Source organism: Erythrolamprus reginae, chromosome 8 (assembly GCF_031021105.1).
Source record: "Erythrolamprus reginae isolate rEryReg1 chromosome 8, rEryReg1.hap1, whole genome shotgun sequence".
NCBI classification, from domain to species: Eukaryota; Metazoa; Chordata; class Lepidosauria; order Squamata; family Dipsadidae; genus Erythrolamprus; species Erythrolamprus reginae.
In genome coordinates, this window is record NC_091957.1 from 19,663,499 (window position 1) to 19,678,495 (window position 14,997).

Genomic DNA, 14,997 nt, shown 5'->3' on the forward strand with positions numbered 1-14,997 from the left:
TATTTACTCATCCCTGCTTTAGCCTGGACACCCCGTACCTTCTCTTCTCTTTCAGAGTCCCCCTTGCCAAAGATGCCAAGAAGTACTTTGATGAGAGGACCCGAGTTCTGGAAGCCCCTTTGACTATCATTGTTTCTGATCAGGTCAGCTTGGCCAATCTGTGGCTTGTTTTTCTCAGTCACAACTCATTCTGGACAAACCCAGATTCTTCATTTGTAGAATGAAAAACCTCTTGCTTACATGTAATATATTCTGATCATGTCACTTTTCGACTTCATTTCCTGGTTTGTTTAGAGCAAGCCGGTTGAATTTTCCATGCACACCATCCTGACCACTTCTGATTTAGAGATCAACCCAAATGAATTGGATTTCGGGTACTGTTCTATCTACGAAGCGGTTCGGACAACCATCACCATCACCAACAAATCAATTCTCCCCCAGGAATATGGTTTCGTTGGGCTGCCCAAGGTAAATAATAATAATAATAATAATAATAATAATAATAATAATAATAATAATAATTTATTGGATTTGTATGCCGCCCCTCTCCGTAGACTCCGTAGATCTGCTAGCTTTTGTCCTTAAAGCATGTACAGTGGTACCTCTATTTACGAACTTAATTCGTTCCATGACCAGGTTCTTAAGTAGAAAAGTTTGTAAGAAGAAGCAATTTTTCCCATAGGAATCAATGTAAAAGCAAATAATGCATGTGATTGGGGAAATCACAGGGAGGGTGGAAGCCCTATTTCCTCCCAGGAGGTTCCTAGAGAGGCCCCACGGAGGCTTCTTCCCACCTTTTCCGGTCCTGTTTCCTCCCAGGAGATTCCTAGAGAGGCCCCACGGAGGCTTCTCCCTGCCTTTTCCGGTTACAGCTCCGGAGGCTCGGGTTTATAAGTGGAAAATGGTTCTAGGGAAGAGGCAAAAAAATCTTGAACACCCGGTTCTTATCTAGAAAAGTTTGTAAATAGAGGCTTTCGTAGATAGATATTTTCAGATCCATGAAGACTAGCAACTTGGATCATTTGGAATGAGGAGGGTGCAGAAGGCATCCATAGTCAATAGAATATTCAAAAAATTTTCTTTTATTTCTTTGCAATGTATGAGCCTCGGTGGCGCAGTGGTTAGAGTGTAGTACTGCAGGTACTACTTCTGCTAACTGCCCACTGACTTCAATTTGGCAGTTCAAATCTCACCACCAGCTCAAGGTCGACTCAGCCTTCCATCCTTCTGAGGTGGGGAAAATGAAGACCCAGATTGTTGGGGGCAATGTGCTAACTCTGTAAAACCACTTAGAGAGGACTTTAAAGCCCTGCGAAGTGGTATATGGTGCAATTGCTAGAAGAATTCTGAGAACCAAGTTTAATAACAGATTAACAGAGTTGAAAGGGTTATTGGTCATCTAGTCCAACCAAACTAAATCAGCCCTTTCGATAAGGCAAAATATGTACCATTTATATCTTACAAATTATAGGACAGTGATGGCGAACCAGCCAAAAGGCAAACCGGATGTTTAAAAAAATTGACTTCCAGTTTGCCCATTGTGCTGTTTTTCGCACTCTGGGGCTTCAGGAAGCTTCCCTGAAGCCTCCAGTGGGTGAAATGGCCTTCTCCAAGGCCGAAAATCAACACAGGGCAGTGTTTCCCAACCTTGGCAACTTGAAGATATCTGGAGTTCAACTCCCAGAATTCCCCAGCCAGCATTCGCTGGCTGAGGAATTCTGGAAGTTGAAGTCCAAATACCTTCAAGTTGCCAAGGTTGGGAAACACTGACATAGGGTAACGTCTCGCGTGCCACCTGTGCTAACACATGCATAGGTTCGCCATCACTGTTATAGGATATTCCTTTTCATTAAAATAATAATAATCACCATCCATTTTCTAATATTTTTCCCTGGTCATTTTCCTCCTGGTTTTGGAAAGTTTATAGAAGTTCAGCCCAATGATGGGTTTGGGGTGCTGCTACCTCTGGAAACCTTGACCCTGGATGTCATCTTCAAGGCCAAGAAGGCAATTGTGTACAATTTTGAACTCATTTGCAAGACGGAGATCAACAGGTAAGGGTGACTGTTTCCATTGCCAACGCTATAATGTTGTTAGGCAAAAAAAAAAAATTAGGGGAATCACTGAATGGGAGGGGAGGTCCACTTGGGGTTCATCTCGCCCTAGTTAGAACAGAGGACTCCCTATTTAGCCGGGGTGGCACAGGAGGTAGAGTACTGTACTGCAGGCCACTGAAGCTGACTGTAGATCTGTAGGTCAGTGGTTCAAAATCTCATCACCGGCTCAAGGTTGACTCAGCCTTCCATCCCTCCGAGGTGGGTAAAATGAGGACCCGGATTGTGGGGGCAATACGCTGGCTCTGTTAAAAAGTGCTATTGCTAACATGTTGTAAGCCGCCCAGAGTCTAAGGAGAAGGGCGGCATAAAAATTGAATGAATGAATGAATGAATGAATGAATGAATAAATAAATAAATAAATAAATATTTAGGTTCTGGCACATTTTTTTACACAACAAGTTTAAAATTTGGAATAAAATCCAAACGGGGATGTCTGTGTTTATTTATTTATTTATTCATTGGACTTTTATGCCACCCCCTCTCCGAGGACTCGGGGCGGCTCACAGCATATAATAAAAACAGTACATAACATTTCGGGTCCAATTAATTAAATACAGTGATCCCCCGGTTATTGCGTTCCCGACCATTGCGAACAGGCTAATTTGCGATTTTGCAACCCGGAAGTAAAAACACCATCTGCGCATGCGTGCCCTTTTTTCTATGGGCACGCATGTTTAGATGGCGCCGGGCAGATCAGCTGCTGGGCGGCTTCCCTAGGTCTTCCCCCTCTTGCTGGCGGGAGGGCGAGCGGCGGGCATCAGCAAGGAGTTTCCCCACCGCCCACACAAACTCCTCGCTGCCGCCCGCCCTTCGCCCGCCCACGCCGTTCATTCTCGCCGCTTCCCAGCTGAGTCCTGAAGCGAATTCGCTTCAGGACTCAGCTGGGAAGCGGCGAGAGCGAGCGAGAGCGAACGGCTTGTCCGCCGCCTGCTCGCGCATCGCCCGCCCACGCCGTTCATTCTCGCCGCTTCCCAGCTGAGTCCTGAAGCGAATTCGCTTCAGGACTCAGCTGGGAAGCGGCGAGAGCGAGTGCGAGCGAACGGCTTGTCCGCCGCCCGCTCGCGCATCGCCCGCCCACGCCGTTCATTCTCGCCGCTTCACAGCTGAGTCCTGAAGCGAATTCGCTTCAGGACTCAGCTGGGAAGCGGCGAGAGCGAGCGCGAGCGAACGGCTTGTCCGCCGCCCGCTCGCGCATCGCCGGCCCACGCCGTTCATTCTCGCCGCTTCCCAGCTGAGTCCTGAAGCGAATTCGCTTCAGGACTCAGCTGGGAAGCGCGAGCGAGCGGCGCCAGCGAACGGCTTGTCCGCCGCCTGCCTGCCCGCTAGCGAGGAGCCGAAGATTGGGGGCCGCGCGGCTGTTTTAAAACGTCGCCGCCGGCATGGGGGGCTTCCTAGCAGCCCCCCAAACCCGGGTTGGGGGTCCGGGGGGTGCTGGCAAGCCCCCCATGCCGGCGGCGACGTTTTAAAACAGCCGCGCGGCCCCCAATCTTCGGCTCCTTGCTAGCGCTGCGGAAGTAAAAACACCATCTGCGCATGCTCAGATGGTGTTTTTACTTCCGCAGCGCTACTTCGCGAAAACCCGCTCGTTGCGGGGGGTCCTGGAACGGAACCCTCGCAATGATCGGGGGATCACTGTATATAATCTAAAACTAAAAACCCTAAAAAACCCGGTCATTCCCATTCAATCAATTCTCTCCGTCCATTCATCGGCCAGGGGGCAAGAATCTAATGGCCTCAGGCTTGGCGACAAAAGTGAGTCTTGAGACTCTTGCAGGAGGCGAGGAGGGTGGGGACATTGCGGATTTCTGAGGGGAGTTGATTCCAGAGAGCCGGGGCCCCCACAGAGAAGGCTCTTCCCCTAGGCCCCGCCAATCGGCATTGTCTAGTTGACAGGACCTGGAGAAGACCGAGTCTGTGTGGGACCTAACCGGTCACTGGGACTCATACGGCAGAAGGCGGTCCCGTAGGTATTGAATTGTGTGGGTGTGTTGTGTGTAGATAATTCCTGGCTGGTTTTTAAAACCATCCATCCGAGCCACTAATCACTCTGCAGACAAAGAAGACAAAACATTGTTAAAACATGAGAAAACAAACCGAGAACCGCCCCAAACAACTGCCAATAACTGCCAGCTTTTTTTTCTTTCCAAAAGAGATGCTGCCTTATTCAGGGAATAAAGTTTAAAACAAAACAATGATGAGAATGTTTGCCAGTGAGAGACGCCCAAATCCTGTATATTCCAGGCCTGATGGAATCCCGAAATCGACATTCATATTATTTATTTTTATTTTGTTTATTTCGACTACTACCCGTGTTTCCCCGAAAGTAAGACAGTGTGTTACTTTCTTTTTATCCCCAAAAGCCCCACTATGTCTTACTTTCGGGGTATGTCTTATATTGGAAAAAAATTGAAAGGGTCGCGTTCCCGAAGGCGGCATCTCCCCAGAGTCTAGAAGGGCAGCCGCGGGACAGGAGCCTCGTGAGCCCTTTTCCAAGTTCAACCTCAGGGCTCCAGGGCAGCCTCCTCAAGGGCGACAGCCGCCCTCGTTCTCCTCCTCTTCCTCCTCCTCCATCACCGCCGCCACGCCGCGCTGCTCACCCAGAGCGAGGGGAGGAGGATCTGAAGAGAGCGCCAATGGGAAGGAAGCGCCCCGGATGGGTGGGGACTTTCCTACCTCTGGCCGGGCGGCTTCCCTTGCAGGGCCATTTCTGAGGAGCCCGCCGGTTCATAATGGTGGCAACCCGCGGCCGCCAAGGCAGGGCACTCGCACACCTCGACTGCCGCGGAGAGGCTGCACCGTGACCCCTCGACGCCGCCTCTTTCCTCCCTGCGGCTAACTCGGCTCCGCCGGCAAGTTTCACTGGCTCTCGAGGAGGCGAAAGCGAAGGCAGGAGCAGGTCGCTCGCTGCAGCAAGCCCCGCCGTCTCCGGCCGACAGCTCCCTCTAACGAGCCGAAGCTTAGCAGTCTGGCTTCGTCCCTCCGTCAGCCAAACTCCCCGGCGGGCTGGGCCTCAGCAGGCCGCCTCCCTCACAGCTCCCCTCCCCGGTCCCGGAAGAAGGCAGCGAAAGCGCGCCCTTCTTCCCGCTTAAAAAAGGAAGGCAGCTAGATGAGAGGGAGGCGGCAATACCCCCGTGTTTCCCCGAAAGTAAGACATATGTCTTACTTTCGGGGTACGGCTTATATTAGCCGACCCCCCTGAAACCCCCGATACGTCTTACAATCGGGGGTGTCTTACTATCGGGGAAACAGGGTATGCCTCCCAATCCCCAAGGACTCAGGGCAGCTTATAACAATATAAAATTACAAATACAATAAAAAGAAGTCAAATATACAGTCTAAAACTATAAAACCCTAATTAAAACCCATAGTTAAACTATCCAGTCAACATACATGCATACCATTCATACAATTTGGCCATGATAGATGTCGTGGCTTTACGGAAGGCCAGTAGGGTGGGAGCAGTATGGACGTCAGGCGGGGGAGTTAATTCCATAGAACCAACGAACGAACGAACGAACGAACGAACGAACGAACGAACGAACGAATGAATGAATGAATGAATAAGTAAATGGAACGGAACGGAACAGAATAGATTAAAAATCACACTTAGACTTATATATTGCTTCACAATCCTTTACATCCCTCTCTAAGTGGTTTACAGACACTCTCTAATGAGCCGAGGTGGCACAGCAGGTAGAGTGCTGTACTGCAGGCCACTAAAGCTGACTGCTAGATCTGCAGGTCAGTGGTTCAAATCTCACCACCGCCTCAAGGTTGATTCAGCCTTCCATCCTTTCGAGGTGGGTCAAATGAGGACCCAGATTGTGGAGGGCAATAGGCTGGCTCTGCTTAAAAAAGTGCTGTTGCTAACATGTTGTAAGTCGCCCTGAGTCTAAGGAGAAGGGCAGCATAAAAAAAATCAAATAAATAAATCAATTGCCCCCTAACAATCTGGGTCCTCATTTTATCGACCTCGGAAGGACGGCAGGCTGAGTCAACCTTGAGCCAGTGTGGTTCGAACTCCTGGCAGCTGGCAGGTGGCAGCCAGCAGAATCAGCCTGCAGTACCACATCCTTTTTTTAAAAAAATAGTTTTTATTGAAATATATACTTTAAAAACAAAACATATAAACAGTTAAGACAAACAGTTGTACATATACAGATGGAAAACAAAAAAAAAAGAATATTCAATTACATTCACATTCATTAAACACAACATCTACTTAGTCATTTTTTACAACTATTACAGATGGTGATATTGAAAGAAAGAATTAATTCCGGTTATTTAATTTATTTGCATGTTTATTTTGCTTTCAACTGCCTTAAATCAATCAATATTACAATATCTCAATTAGTACAAATCAAATGGTCCATAATTTGTCTTTAAAATGTTATTAGTTAAGTAACTTCATCCTTTTTATTTTATTGCAGTACCGCATTCTAATTGTTAGTACATGGTACTCACCAGTATTTGGGGTTGCCATGTATGTAAACTACCAATTGTAGTTTTTTACCTTTATAGATGCAATATATCTTTAAGGACTTAAATCAAACTAAATCAAATTAAATCAAATCAAATCAAATTTATTTGCAGAAGAGTGGGTGGCTGACAAACTGCCAACTTTGTCACGCCAACTTCGCCAATTTTCAGTCCTGTCTACCATTTTAGGGAGTTCAAATTATCTTGCAAGGCCATTGGCGTCCACCCGCCCCTTGTGCTGTCCCACTCCGTCGTCCAGTTTCCGGCCACGGCTTTGGACGACGTCTCGGCCGCCACCCTCTTCATCATCAACCCCCACGAGAGAATCAGCCACTTCACTCACACCATGCCCCGAATCGGCGAGGGGGAAATCGCTCCCGTTGGACCCACTTCCTTCCAGTTCCTTGTGCCTGAAGACTCTCCCATCATCATCATCCCCTGCGTGGGCACTATCTTACCTGGGAAGGTAAAAACTCTGAGCATATTTAAATAAGATATTACTACTAACACCCACCACCAGCAGCCTCCCTACCAGCCCCATGGGCTTTTTGCTTGGGGTTTTAATTCCTGGCGATGGATGCACCCTTTGAAAACTCAGTAGGGAGGTATTTATGCATACCGTATTTTTAGAGTATAAGACGCACCTTTTTCCTCCCTAAAAGAGGCTGATGATTTGGGTGCGTCTTATACTCTGCCTCCAGAAGTTGTGAATGCTCCAATACTGGAAGTTTTTAAGAAGAAATTGGACAATTATTTTGTCTGAAATGGCTTCCTGCCTTAGCATGGGGTTGGACTAGAAGACCTCTAAGGTTCCTTCCAACTTTGTTATTCTCTTATTTTGAGGTTCAGCTGCAGTTTCGTGCAATGTACCCTCTAAGAGCAACAGACATAGCGAGATAGAGAGAAAGTGAGAAAGAGAGAGAGAGAGAGAAAGAGGGGAGAGAGAGAGGGAATGAGAGATAGCAAGAGAGAGAGAACAAGAGAGAGAAAGTGTGTGTGAGGGAGAGAGAAAGCAAGAGAGAGAGAAAACAAGAGAGAGAGAGAGAAAGCAAGAGAGAAAGAGTGAGAGAGAAAGCAAGAGAGGAAGAGAGAGAAAACAAGAGAGAAAGAGTGTGAGAGAGAGAGAGAGAAAGCAAGAGGGAGAGAGAGAAAGAAAACAAGAGAGAGAAAGAGAACAAGAGAAATTGAGGCAGAGAATGAAAGGAAAGAGAGAGAAACAGAGAGAGAAGTGACTCTTGATTTAGAGCATATAGTAAAAGCACTTAAATAATGACAGAGAAAAAAACCCCCAGCCCTCACCTGTTTTTATTAATAGTTATGTTTTTGCTGGTTGTTTTAGTTTTAATAGTAATAGATTTTGGTTTTGTTTTATTATTAATTTCTTTTAATAAAAAAGAAGTGGTTTATTTGTTTATTTGTTTATTTATACTTCTATGCCGCCCAGTCCCAAGGGGACTGCCGCTCAGACACTATACTTTTCCGCCCACCCCGGAAAAAAATTAGAGGGAACATTGGTTTCGTGGGTTTAGCCATTTCGTTTCCTGCCTGGTTTACTTGGGTTTATGTCCTTGGTCATTTCTGCTGAGTGAGGATTTCCACCCCCACTACGACCCTCCTTATTTCTTTCTCTTCTGATGTCCAGAAATGCCTCCTCGATGTCTCCTTCCATCCAGCGCTGGCCGATCAGCTGATCAGGGAAGAGGCGGTCAACATAACCTGTCAGAATGCCGAAATAAAAGCTCAGATGGAGAAAAGGGCCCGGGAATTGGAAATACAGGTAAACAGAAGAGGGATACGGAACTAAACCTGTTGGTTCTCTCTGAGCAAAGGAATGGAGGACAGGGTCACAACTTGGAGAAACAGGTGACAAAAGTGCAAACACAAATTCACACATACACATGCGTGTACATACAAACACACAGAGAGAGCTAGCTGTGGGGGGGAGGTGAGCTGGGCTTGAACAGTGAGTAAGGGAACCTTGTGCAAAGACCAGCAATTCATCACAGTAGTGCCATACTTCATTTAACATCCAGTGAAAGTAATAAATGGCATAATTAAAAGAGTCGCAGAATGACTACAAGGTAAAGGGAAGGGAAGCAAGGGGAAACAAGAAAGGAAAGGAAAGGAAAAAGAAGGGAAGAGAAGGAAGGAAAGGAAAAAAGGAAAAGAAAGGAAAGGAAAAGAGAAGAAAAGAGGAGAGGAAAGGAAAAAGGAAAAGGGAAAAGGAAAGGAACGGAAGAAAGGAAAAGAAAAGAATGGAAAGGAAAGGAAAGGAAAAAAGGAAAGGAAAAGGAAAGGAAGAAAGGAAAAGGAAAGGAAAATTAGGAAAGGAAAAAGAAAGGAAAGGAAATGAAAAAGGGAAAAAAGGAAAGAAGAAAGGAAAGGAAAGGAAGGAAAGGAAAAAGAAAGAAAAAAGGAAAGGAAAGGAAAAGAAAAAGAAAGCAAAGGAGGGAAGGAAGAGAGAATGGAAGGAAAGGGATAGAAGTAGAGGGGAAGGAGGAAAAGGAAAGGAAAGGAGGGAAAGAGGGAAGGGGAAGGCAAGGAAGGAGAGAGGGAAGAAAGAGAGGGGGAGGGAGGAAGGAAGGGGATGGAGGGAATGGCAACTTTTCTTAATCCACCCTGGAAAAACCCCAGTGGCCCCAGTCGCCCACTTCCATGGTTTTTTTGCTGCCATTGGCGCCAGAAAAGCGGTTTGACTTTCCCATCCGTTCTCCCCCCCCCTTTTTTTGGTGGCAGAGGAAGAAGGAGGAGGCGGCCATGTTGGGACGGAAAGATGGGAAAAAGACGGCCAGCTTCTCCTGCTTTTCTGAACCTTCCAAGGACAAGAGCCCCATCAAGCCCTTCGAAGCGCCTAACCCAGAAGACATCTCCAGGGAGTGAGGAGGATGCCAAATATATATATATATATAAATATTTCTACTTCCTGGCCATCGCTGCCATGCACCCACCCGGCATGCGTGCATGCGTGCAGCCGTTGGCGCAAGATTTGGCTTCTGCACATGTGCAGCAAGCAAAATATTGCATAAGGACGCGCACGCAAGAGAGATTTCAGCAATTTTGGGCGACATTTTTGCTTCCACGCATGCGCAGAAGCAAAACAACGGAGGAAACCGCCGAAATCTCGCTCAAGCACGAGTCCTCCCTCAAGATTTTGCTTGCTGTGCATGTGCAAAAGCTCAATTTCACATGGAGATGCGCAAGCATGCATCGGGGACACACAACAGTCCTCATGCAATATTTCACTTTCTGTGCATGTGTAGAAGCCAAATCTCGCAAGGGGGCACATTAAATTAAATTAAATCTTGAATAAGAACATGCGCGAGAGTGAGATTTCGGCAGGTTTCGCCGATATTTTTGCTTCCATGCATGTTCAGAAGAATTGGAGAAAACTGCCGAAATCTCGCTCACCCGAGACTCCTCATGCAATATTTCGTTTGCTGCGCATGGGCAGAAGCCAAATCTCACATGGGGGGCACATCGGAGGGACACAGCTGACAGCGCAATGGATAGCGTAACTTGGAACCCATTACTGGTTCCATGGGATTGGGCAGCATAGAAGTCAATTAAATTAAATTAAATTACATTAAATTACATTAAATCTTGAATAAGAACGTGCGCGAGAGCAAGGTTTTTGCAAGTTTCGCCGATATTTTTGCTTCTGCACATGTGCAGAAGAATTGGAGAAAACCGCTGAAATCTCGCTCACCCGCAATATTTCACTTGCTAAGCATGGGCAGAAGCCAAATCTCGCACAGGGGTGCATGGGGGGGCACGTCGGGGGGACAGAGCTGCGTGCGCATCCTGGATTTCCCTACTGGGACGGCGCAGTGGATAGCGTAACCTGGAACCCATTACTGGTCCCATGGGTTAGGGTGGCATAGAAGTTAGATTAAATTAAATTAAATTAAACTAAATTACTTAAATTACTTACTTAAATTTAAATTAAATCGGCCTACTTTGCCCAACTCTCGGTTGGTTTCTTCCCCCCTCTAGCTCCGAAGAATACATTGCGGCTCATCTCAAGTTAGTCCGTAGCTACACTAACCGCTTTGATAAGTACATCATACCTTGCCTCGTCGCGAGTGGAGACATCGACGAGAAGAGAGGGGTCGAAAACATGAATTTCAGGTACGCCAGATGCGGAAACCGGAGACCCGTCGCGGCCGAGGGCTGCTTTTATTGTTGTGTTACTGTGGGAGAGGTTGAATCCAGAGGTGGGTTCCTGCCGCTTCGGACCGGTTCTGTTGAATCGGTAATGGAAATTTCTCCCCGCTCGCCAAACCAGCTGGCCATGCCCCCGAACTGGCTCTCTTCAGTGGTGCCATCTTTTTGCGCTTCTGTGTATGCGTAGAAGCTGTTTTTTGCTTCTGCGCACAAGCAGAAGTTGGTTTTTAGCACTGGGCATGTGTGCGCATGTGCAAAGCACGCCCTGTGTGGCACAGCCATGCGGTGTGCAACACACACACGCCCGCGCGGCTCAGGAACCAGTCGTAGGTTGCTACTGGTACGGTAGGGGAATGGCACACCGGTAGCGGCCGCCAGATTGCACAATTTGCACACGATTGCTACCGTTACCAGTCCTATGGGCGCCGCCATCTTTTTTCTTCATTGGGGTTTTTTTGTATTTTTGTTTCACGCGCATGCAGGGAAGCAAAATCTTGCAAGGGGATGCACGCGTACGCATATTTTGGGTGATTGTTTGCTTCTGTGCATGCGCGGAAGCAAAAAACCCACCAAAATCTCACACACGCAATGCAGCGGTAATGGCGGTAATGGTGGTAATGGTAATCCGCCCCGGTTGAGTTTGCCAATGTCTGCCGCTTTGGCTAATCAAATTTGCATCTTTTTGATTGCAAAGGACACCCTTCGATCTGCATCCGCATGTTAACGAAAGGCCCGGGGTTTTTTTTAACTCTGATTTTAGACCAAGTTTAAGTGGCATGGGCCAGTTTTGGTATGAATGAATTTCCATTTCACCTGGGTTTCATTCCTCAAACAAGATCTTTAATGCTTTTTCTGGTTGGCTAAAAGATTTACTGGTATTTATATTTATCTTATACAGTGATACCTCGTCTTACAAATGCCTCGTCATACAAACTTTTCGAGATACAAACCCGGGGTTTAAGATTTTTTTGCCTCTTCTTACAAACTATTTTCACCTTACAAACCCACCGCCGCCACTGGGATGCCCCGCCTCCGGACTTCTGTTGCCAGCAAAGCACCCGTTTTTGCGCTGCTGGGATTCCCCTGAGGCTCCCCTCCATGGGAAACACCATCTCGGGACTTCCATGTTCTTGTGATGCTGCAGGGGAATCCCAGCAGGGGAATCTCAGCATCGCAAAAACGAGCACTTCGCTGGCAACAGAAGTCCGGAGGTGGGGTTTCCCATGGAGGGGAGCCTCTGGGAAATCCCAGCAGTGCAAAAACGGGCGCTTCGGCTGGTGAAAGGGGTGAATTTTGGGCTTGCACGCATTAATCGCTTTTCCATTGATTCCTGTGGGAAACAATGTTTCATCTTACAAACTTTTCACCTTAAGAACTTCGTCCCGGAACCAATTAAGTTTGTAAGACAAGGTATCACTGTATATCTGATATTTTGGGATTGCCCTTTTCAGGCGGTGCACAATAATTTATTTACTTATTTACTTATTTACTTACTTATTTACTTACTTACTTACTTACTTACTTACTTACTTACTTACTTACTTACTTACTTACATACTTATTTACATACTTATTTACTTATTTACTTACTTATTTACTTATTTACTTATTTAATTTTTTATTTATTTATTTATTTTATTTGACTTCTAGGCCCTCCAATCCCGAAGGACTCAGGACGGCTTACAACAACAATATAAATACAAAAGGATAAAAAATAAGTCAAATTTAAAATGTAAAAAATTATAAAACCGTAATTAGTCCTCGGAGAAGGGCAGCATACAAATCAAATTAAATCAAATCAAATCAAATAAGTAAATAAATAAATAAATATTTAAAATCCCATAAATTAACCAATCACAACATGCATACTAATCATCTGTACGATTTGGCCATGATAGTTGTTATAACTAATAAAACAGGAAAGAAGATTTAAAAAAAAAACCTGGCTGTAAAATTTAAATTTTTAAATGGATACTCGACTAATTGAATGGTGTTAAAATTATAAAAAAAAATTCTCTGAGATCAGAGTCTTCTTTGAAACTTAGCTTTTTACAAGCTCTTTTTTTGCCGATCTCAGGATCTCAGAAAGCCGTTACTGCTTTCTGTGTTTGGAAAGAAGAGGCATTTGAATGGCCGTGTATTTTTTCTCTCTCTACAGCCCTTATAACACTTTGTACTTGGAACTGCATTGTCCGTCTGTCGCCCCTCTCGTGGTGGTCACTTCAAACAACGGGAGAACTTTTTTCAACTTTGGGGACGTCGCTGTCGGTACGAAATCCTCTTTCTCTATTCTATTCCCCCTTGGCAGAATTTGATTCATAAACCTTGGTGCTTTCTGGCGTAGATGCACAAGTTTTCTCGGTGGACTTACAAGCATCTGAAGAGCAACCAAGTTGATTAGGGGACCGGAGACTAAAACATATAAAGAAAGATTGCTTGGAACTGGGTATGTCTAGTCTGATGAAAAGAAGGACCAGTGGGGACAAGATAGCAGTCTTCCAATGTCTCAGGGGTTGCCCCAAAGACTATTCTCCAAAGCACCTGAAGGCGGGACTAGAAACAATGGGTGGAAACTAATGAAGGAGAGAAGCAACTTAGAACTAAAGAGGCTTTTCCTGAAAGTTAGAACAATTAATCTATGGAACAGCTTGCCTCCAGAAGCTGTGCATGCTCCAACACTAGAGATTTTTAGGAAGATGTTAGATAACCATTTGTCTGAAGTAGTGTAGGGTTTCCTGCCTAAGCAGGGGGTTGGACTAGAAGACCTCCAAGGTCCATTCCAACTCTCTTATTCTATTTATTTATTTACTTATTATTTTTTATTTTCTTGTCTTCTCTATTCTATTCTATTCTTTCCAATATTCTATTCTACTTCTATTCTATTCTTTCCAATATTCTATTCTATTCTTTCCAATATTCTATTCTTTCCAATATTCTATTCTATTCTTTCTAATATTATATTCTATTCTTTCCATTGTCTTCTCACACAGGGCATAGAATCAAGAAAGAAGTGGAGATCCAAAATATATCCAAAGAACACCTGGTGGTATCCTTTTCATTGAATGAGGGACTAGTTTGCTGTCGCCGCGGCATGGGCTACAGCATTGTTAAAAGCCGCTGAGCAGCACAGAGGCAGGCAGGTCGGCGCAGGGGACTGCTGGCAAGCAAGCGGGTGAGGAGTGGAAGCACTTGGGCTAGTGTTTTGTGGTCCAGGTGAGTGGCGACAGCAAGCAAGCAAGCAAGGAGTGGTATGTGTCACACAGTCACTCAGATAGACAGCAACTTAACCAAAAATTTGGCAGGCAACGGCAGTTAAGTGGGTGAGGAGCAGGAGCAGCTGGATCCAGGTAGCATGGTGCGGGCACGCGGTAATGGCAAGCAAGCAAGGAGCGGGCACGGGTGAGGAACTAGAGAACAGCCAAAGAATAGTAAGGCGGTATCCGTGACTCTGGCAAGCAGCCAACGCGGGCGAGGCGCGATAAGGAGAGATGGGGAGGAGCCAGCCAGAATGGAATGGAATAGAATAGAGTACATGGGTGATAGAAACGATGAGAAAAAAACTAGTAGTAATTGTAGTGCAGACTTAGTAAATAGTTTGACAGTGTTGAGGGAATTATTTGTTTAGCAGAGTGATGGCATTTGGGGAAAAAACTGTTCTTGTGTCTATCAGTGGTGCGATCAGCCAATTTGCTGAAATGGGCAAAAAATTAACCAAAGGTTTGGCTGGTTTTTTGCAAATGGGATGGGGGAGGGTGGTGCGATCGATATCCAAACTCTGCCATGGGGCAGGAAACATGGCATGGCAATGCCGTGCGTGCCCATAGAGGGGGCTCTTTTGTGTGTCACCTCTGGCACACGTGCCATAGTTCCCCCGTCATGGAACTATGCCCTGATACTGCACCATATTTCCCACTCAATTGCTTTTTTCTTTCTTTTTTTTAAAAAAAGAATAATTTTAGCGTGGTTTTTTTTTTAAACCAGAAAGCTTCTGTCTGTGATTTAGAAATAGTAATGGCGAGGGTGGGGGGAATTACAGTTAAAAAATCACATCACGCAAGGAAAGAAGTTGGGGAGGGAAGAGGGGGAAAAATAAAGAAAGATGCAAATTTAGAGGTTTCAGCTCCTAAAATCCCAGTTCTCGTTACCAAAACATTTTCGGAGGTTCGTTTTTGTTCATGGCCCAAAGTTAGGAATTAGTTGTTTTTATTTTCTCCTGTGGATTCTTTGAACTGGATTT

General features: G+C 45.8%; 1 protein-coding gene across 5 annotated transcripts in view; it reads left to right on the forward strand.

Annotated features, from left to right (window-relative positions):
- The window catches only part of CFAP74 (cilia and flagella associated protein 74), a 79,017-nt gene that overhangs the window by 50,248 nt on the left and 13,772 nt on the right, over window positions 1–14,997 (forward strand). For all 5 annotated transcript variants that reach the window (XR_011559713.1, XR_011559714.1, XR_011559715.1 and 2 more), the window contains exons 23-31: window positions 56–143; window positions 295–468; window positions 1,921–2,054; window positions 6,786–7,062; window positions 8,239–8,373; window positions 9,333–9,472; window positions 10,590–10,724; window positions 12,919–13,028; window positions 13,751–13,806. Coding sequence is in view for 2 of the 5 variants with exons in the window: in XM_070759124.1 (XP_070615225.1) it covers window positions 56–143; window positions 295–468; window positions 1,921–2,054; window positions 6,786–7,062; window positions 8,239–8,373; window positions 9,333–9,472; window positions 10,590–10,724; window positions 12,919–13,028; window positions 13,751–13,806 (1,249 nt within the window). In the remaining 3 variants the exon portion in view is untranslated. The remainder of the gene's footprint in view (window positions 1–55; window positions 144–294; window positions 469–1,920; window positions 2,055–6,785; window positions 7,063–8,238; window positions 8,374–9,332; window positions 9,473–10,589; window positions 10,725–12,918; window positions 13,029–13,750; window positions 13,807–14,997) is intronic.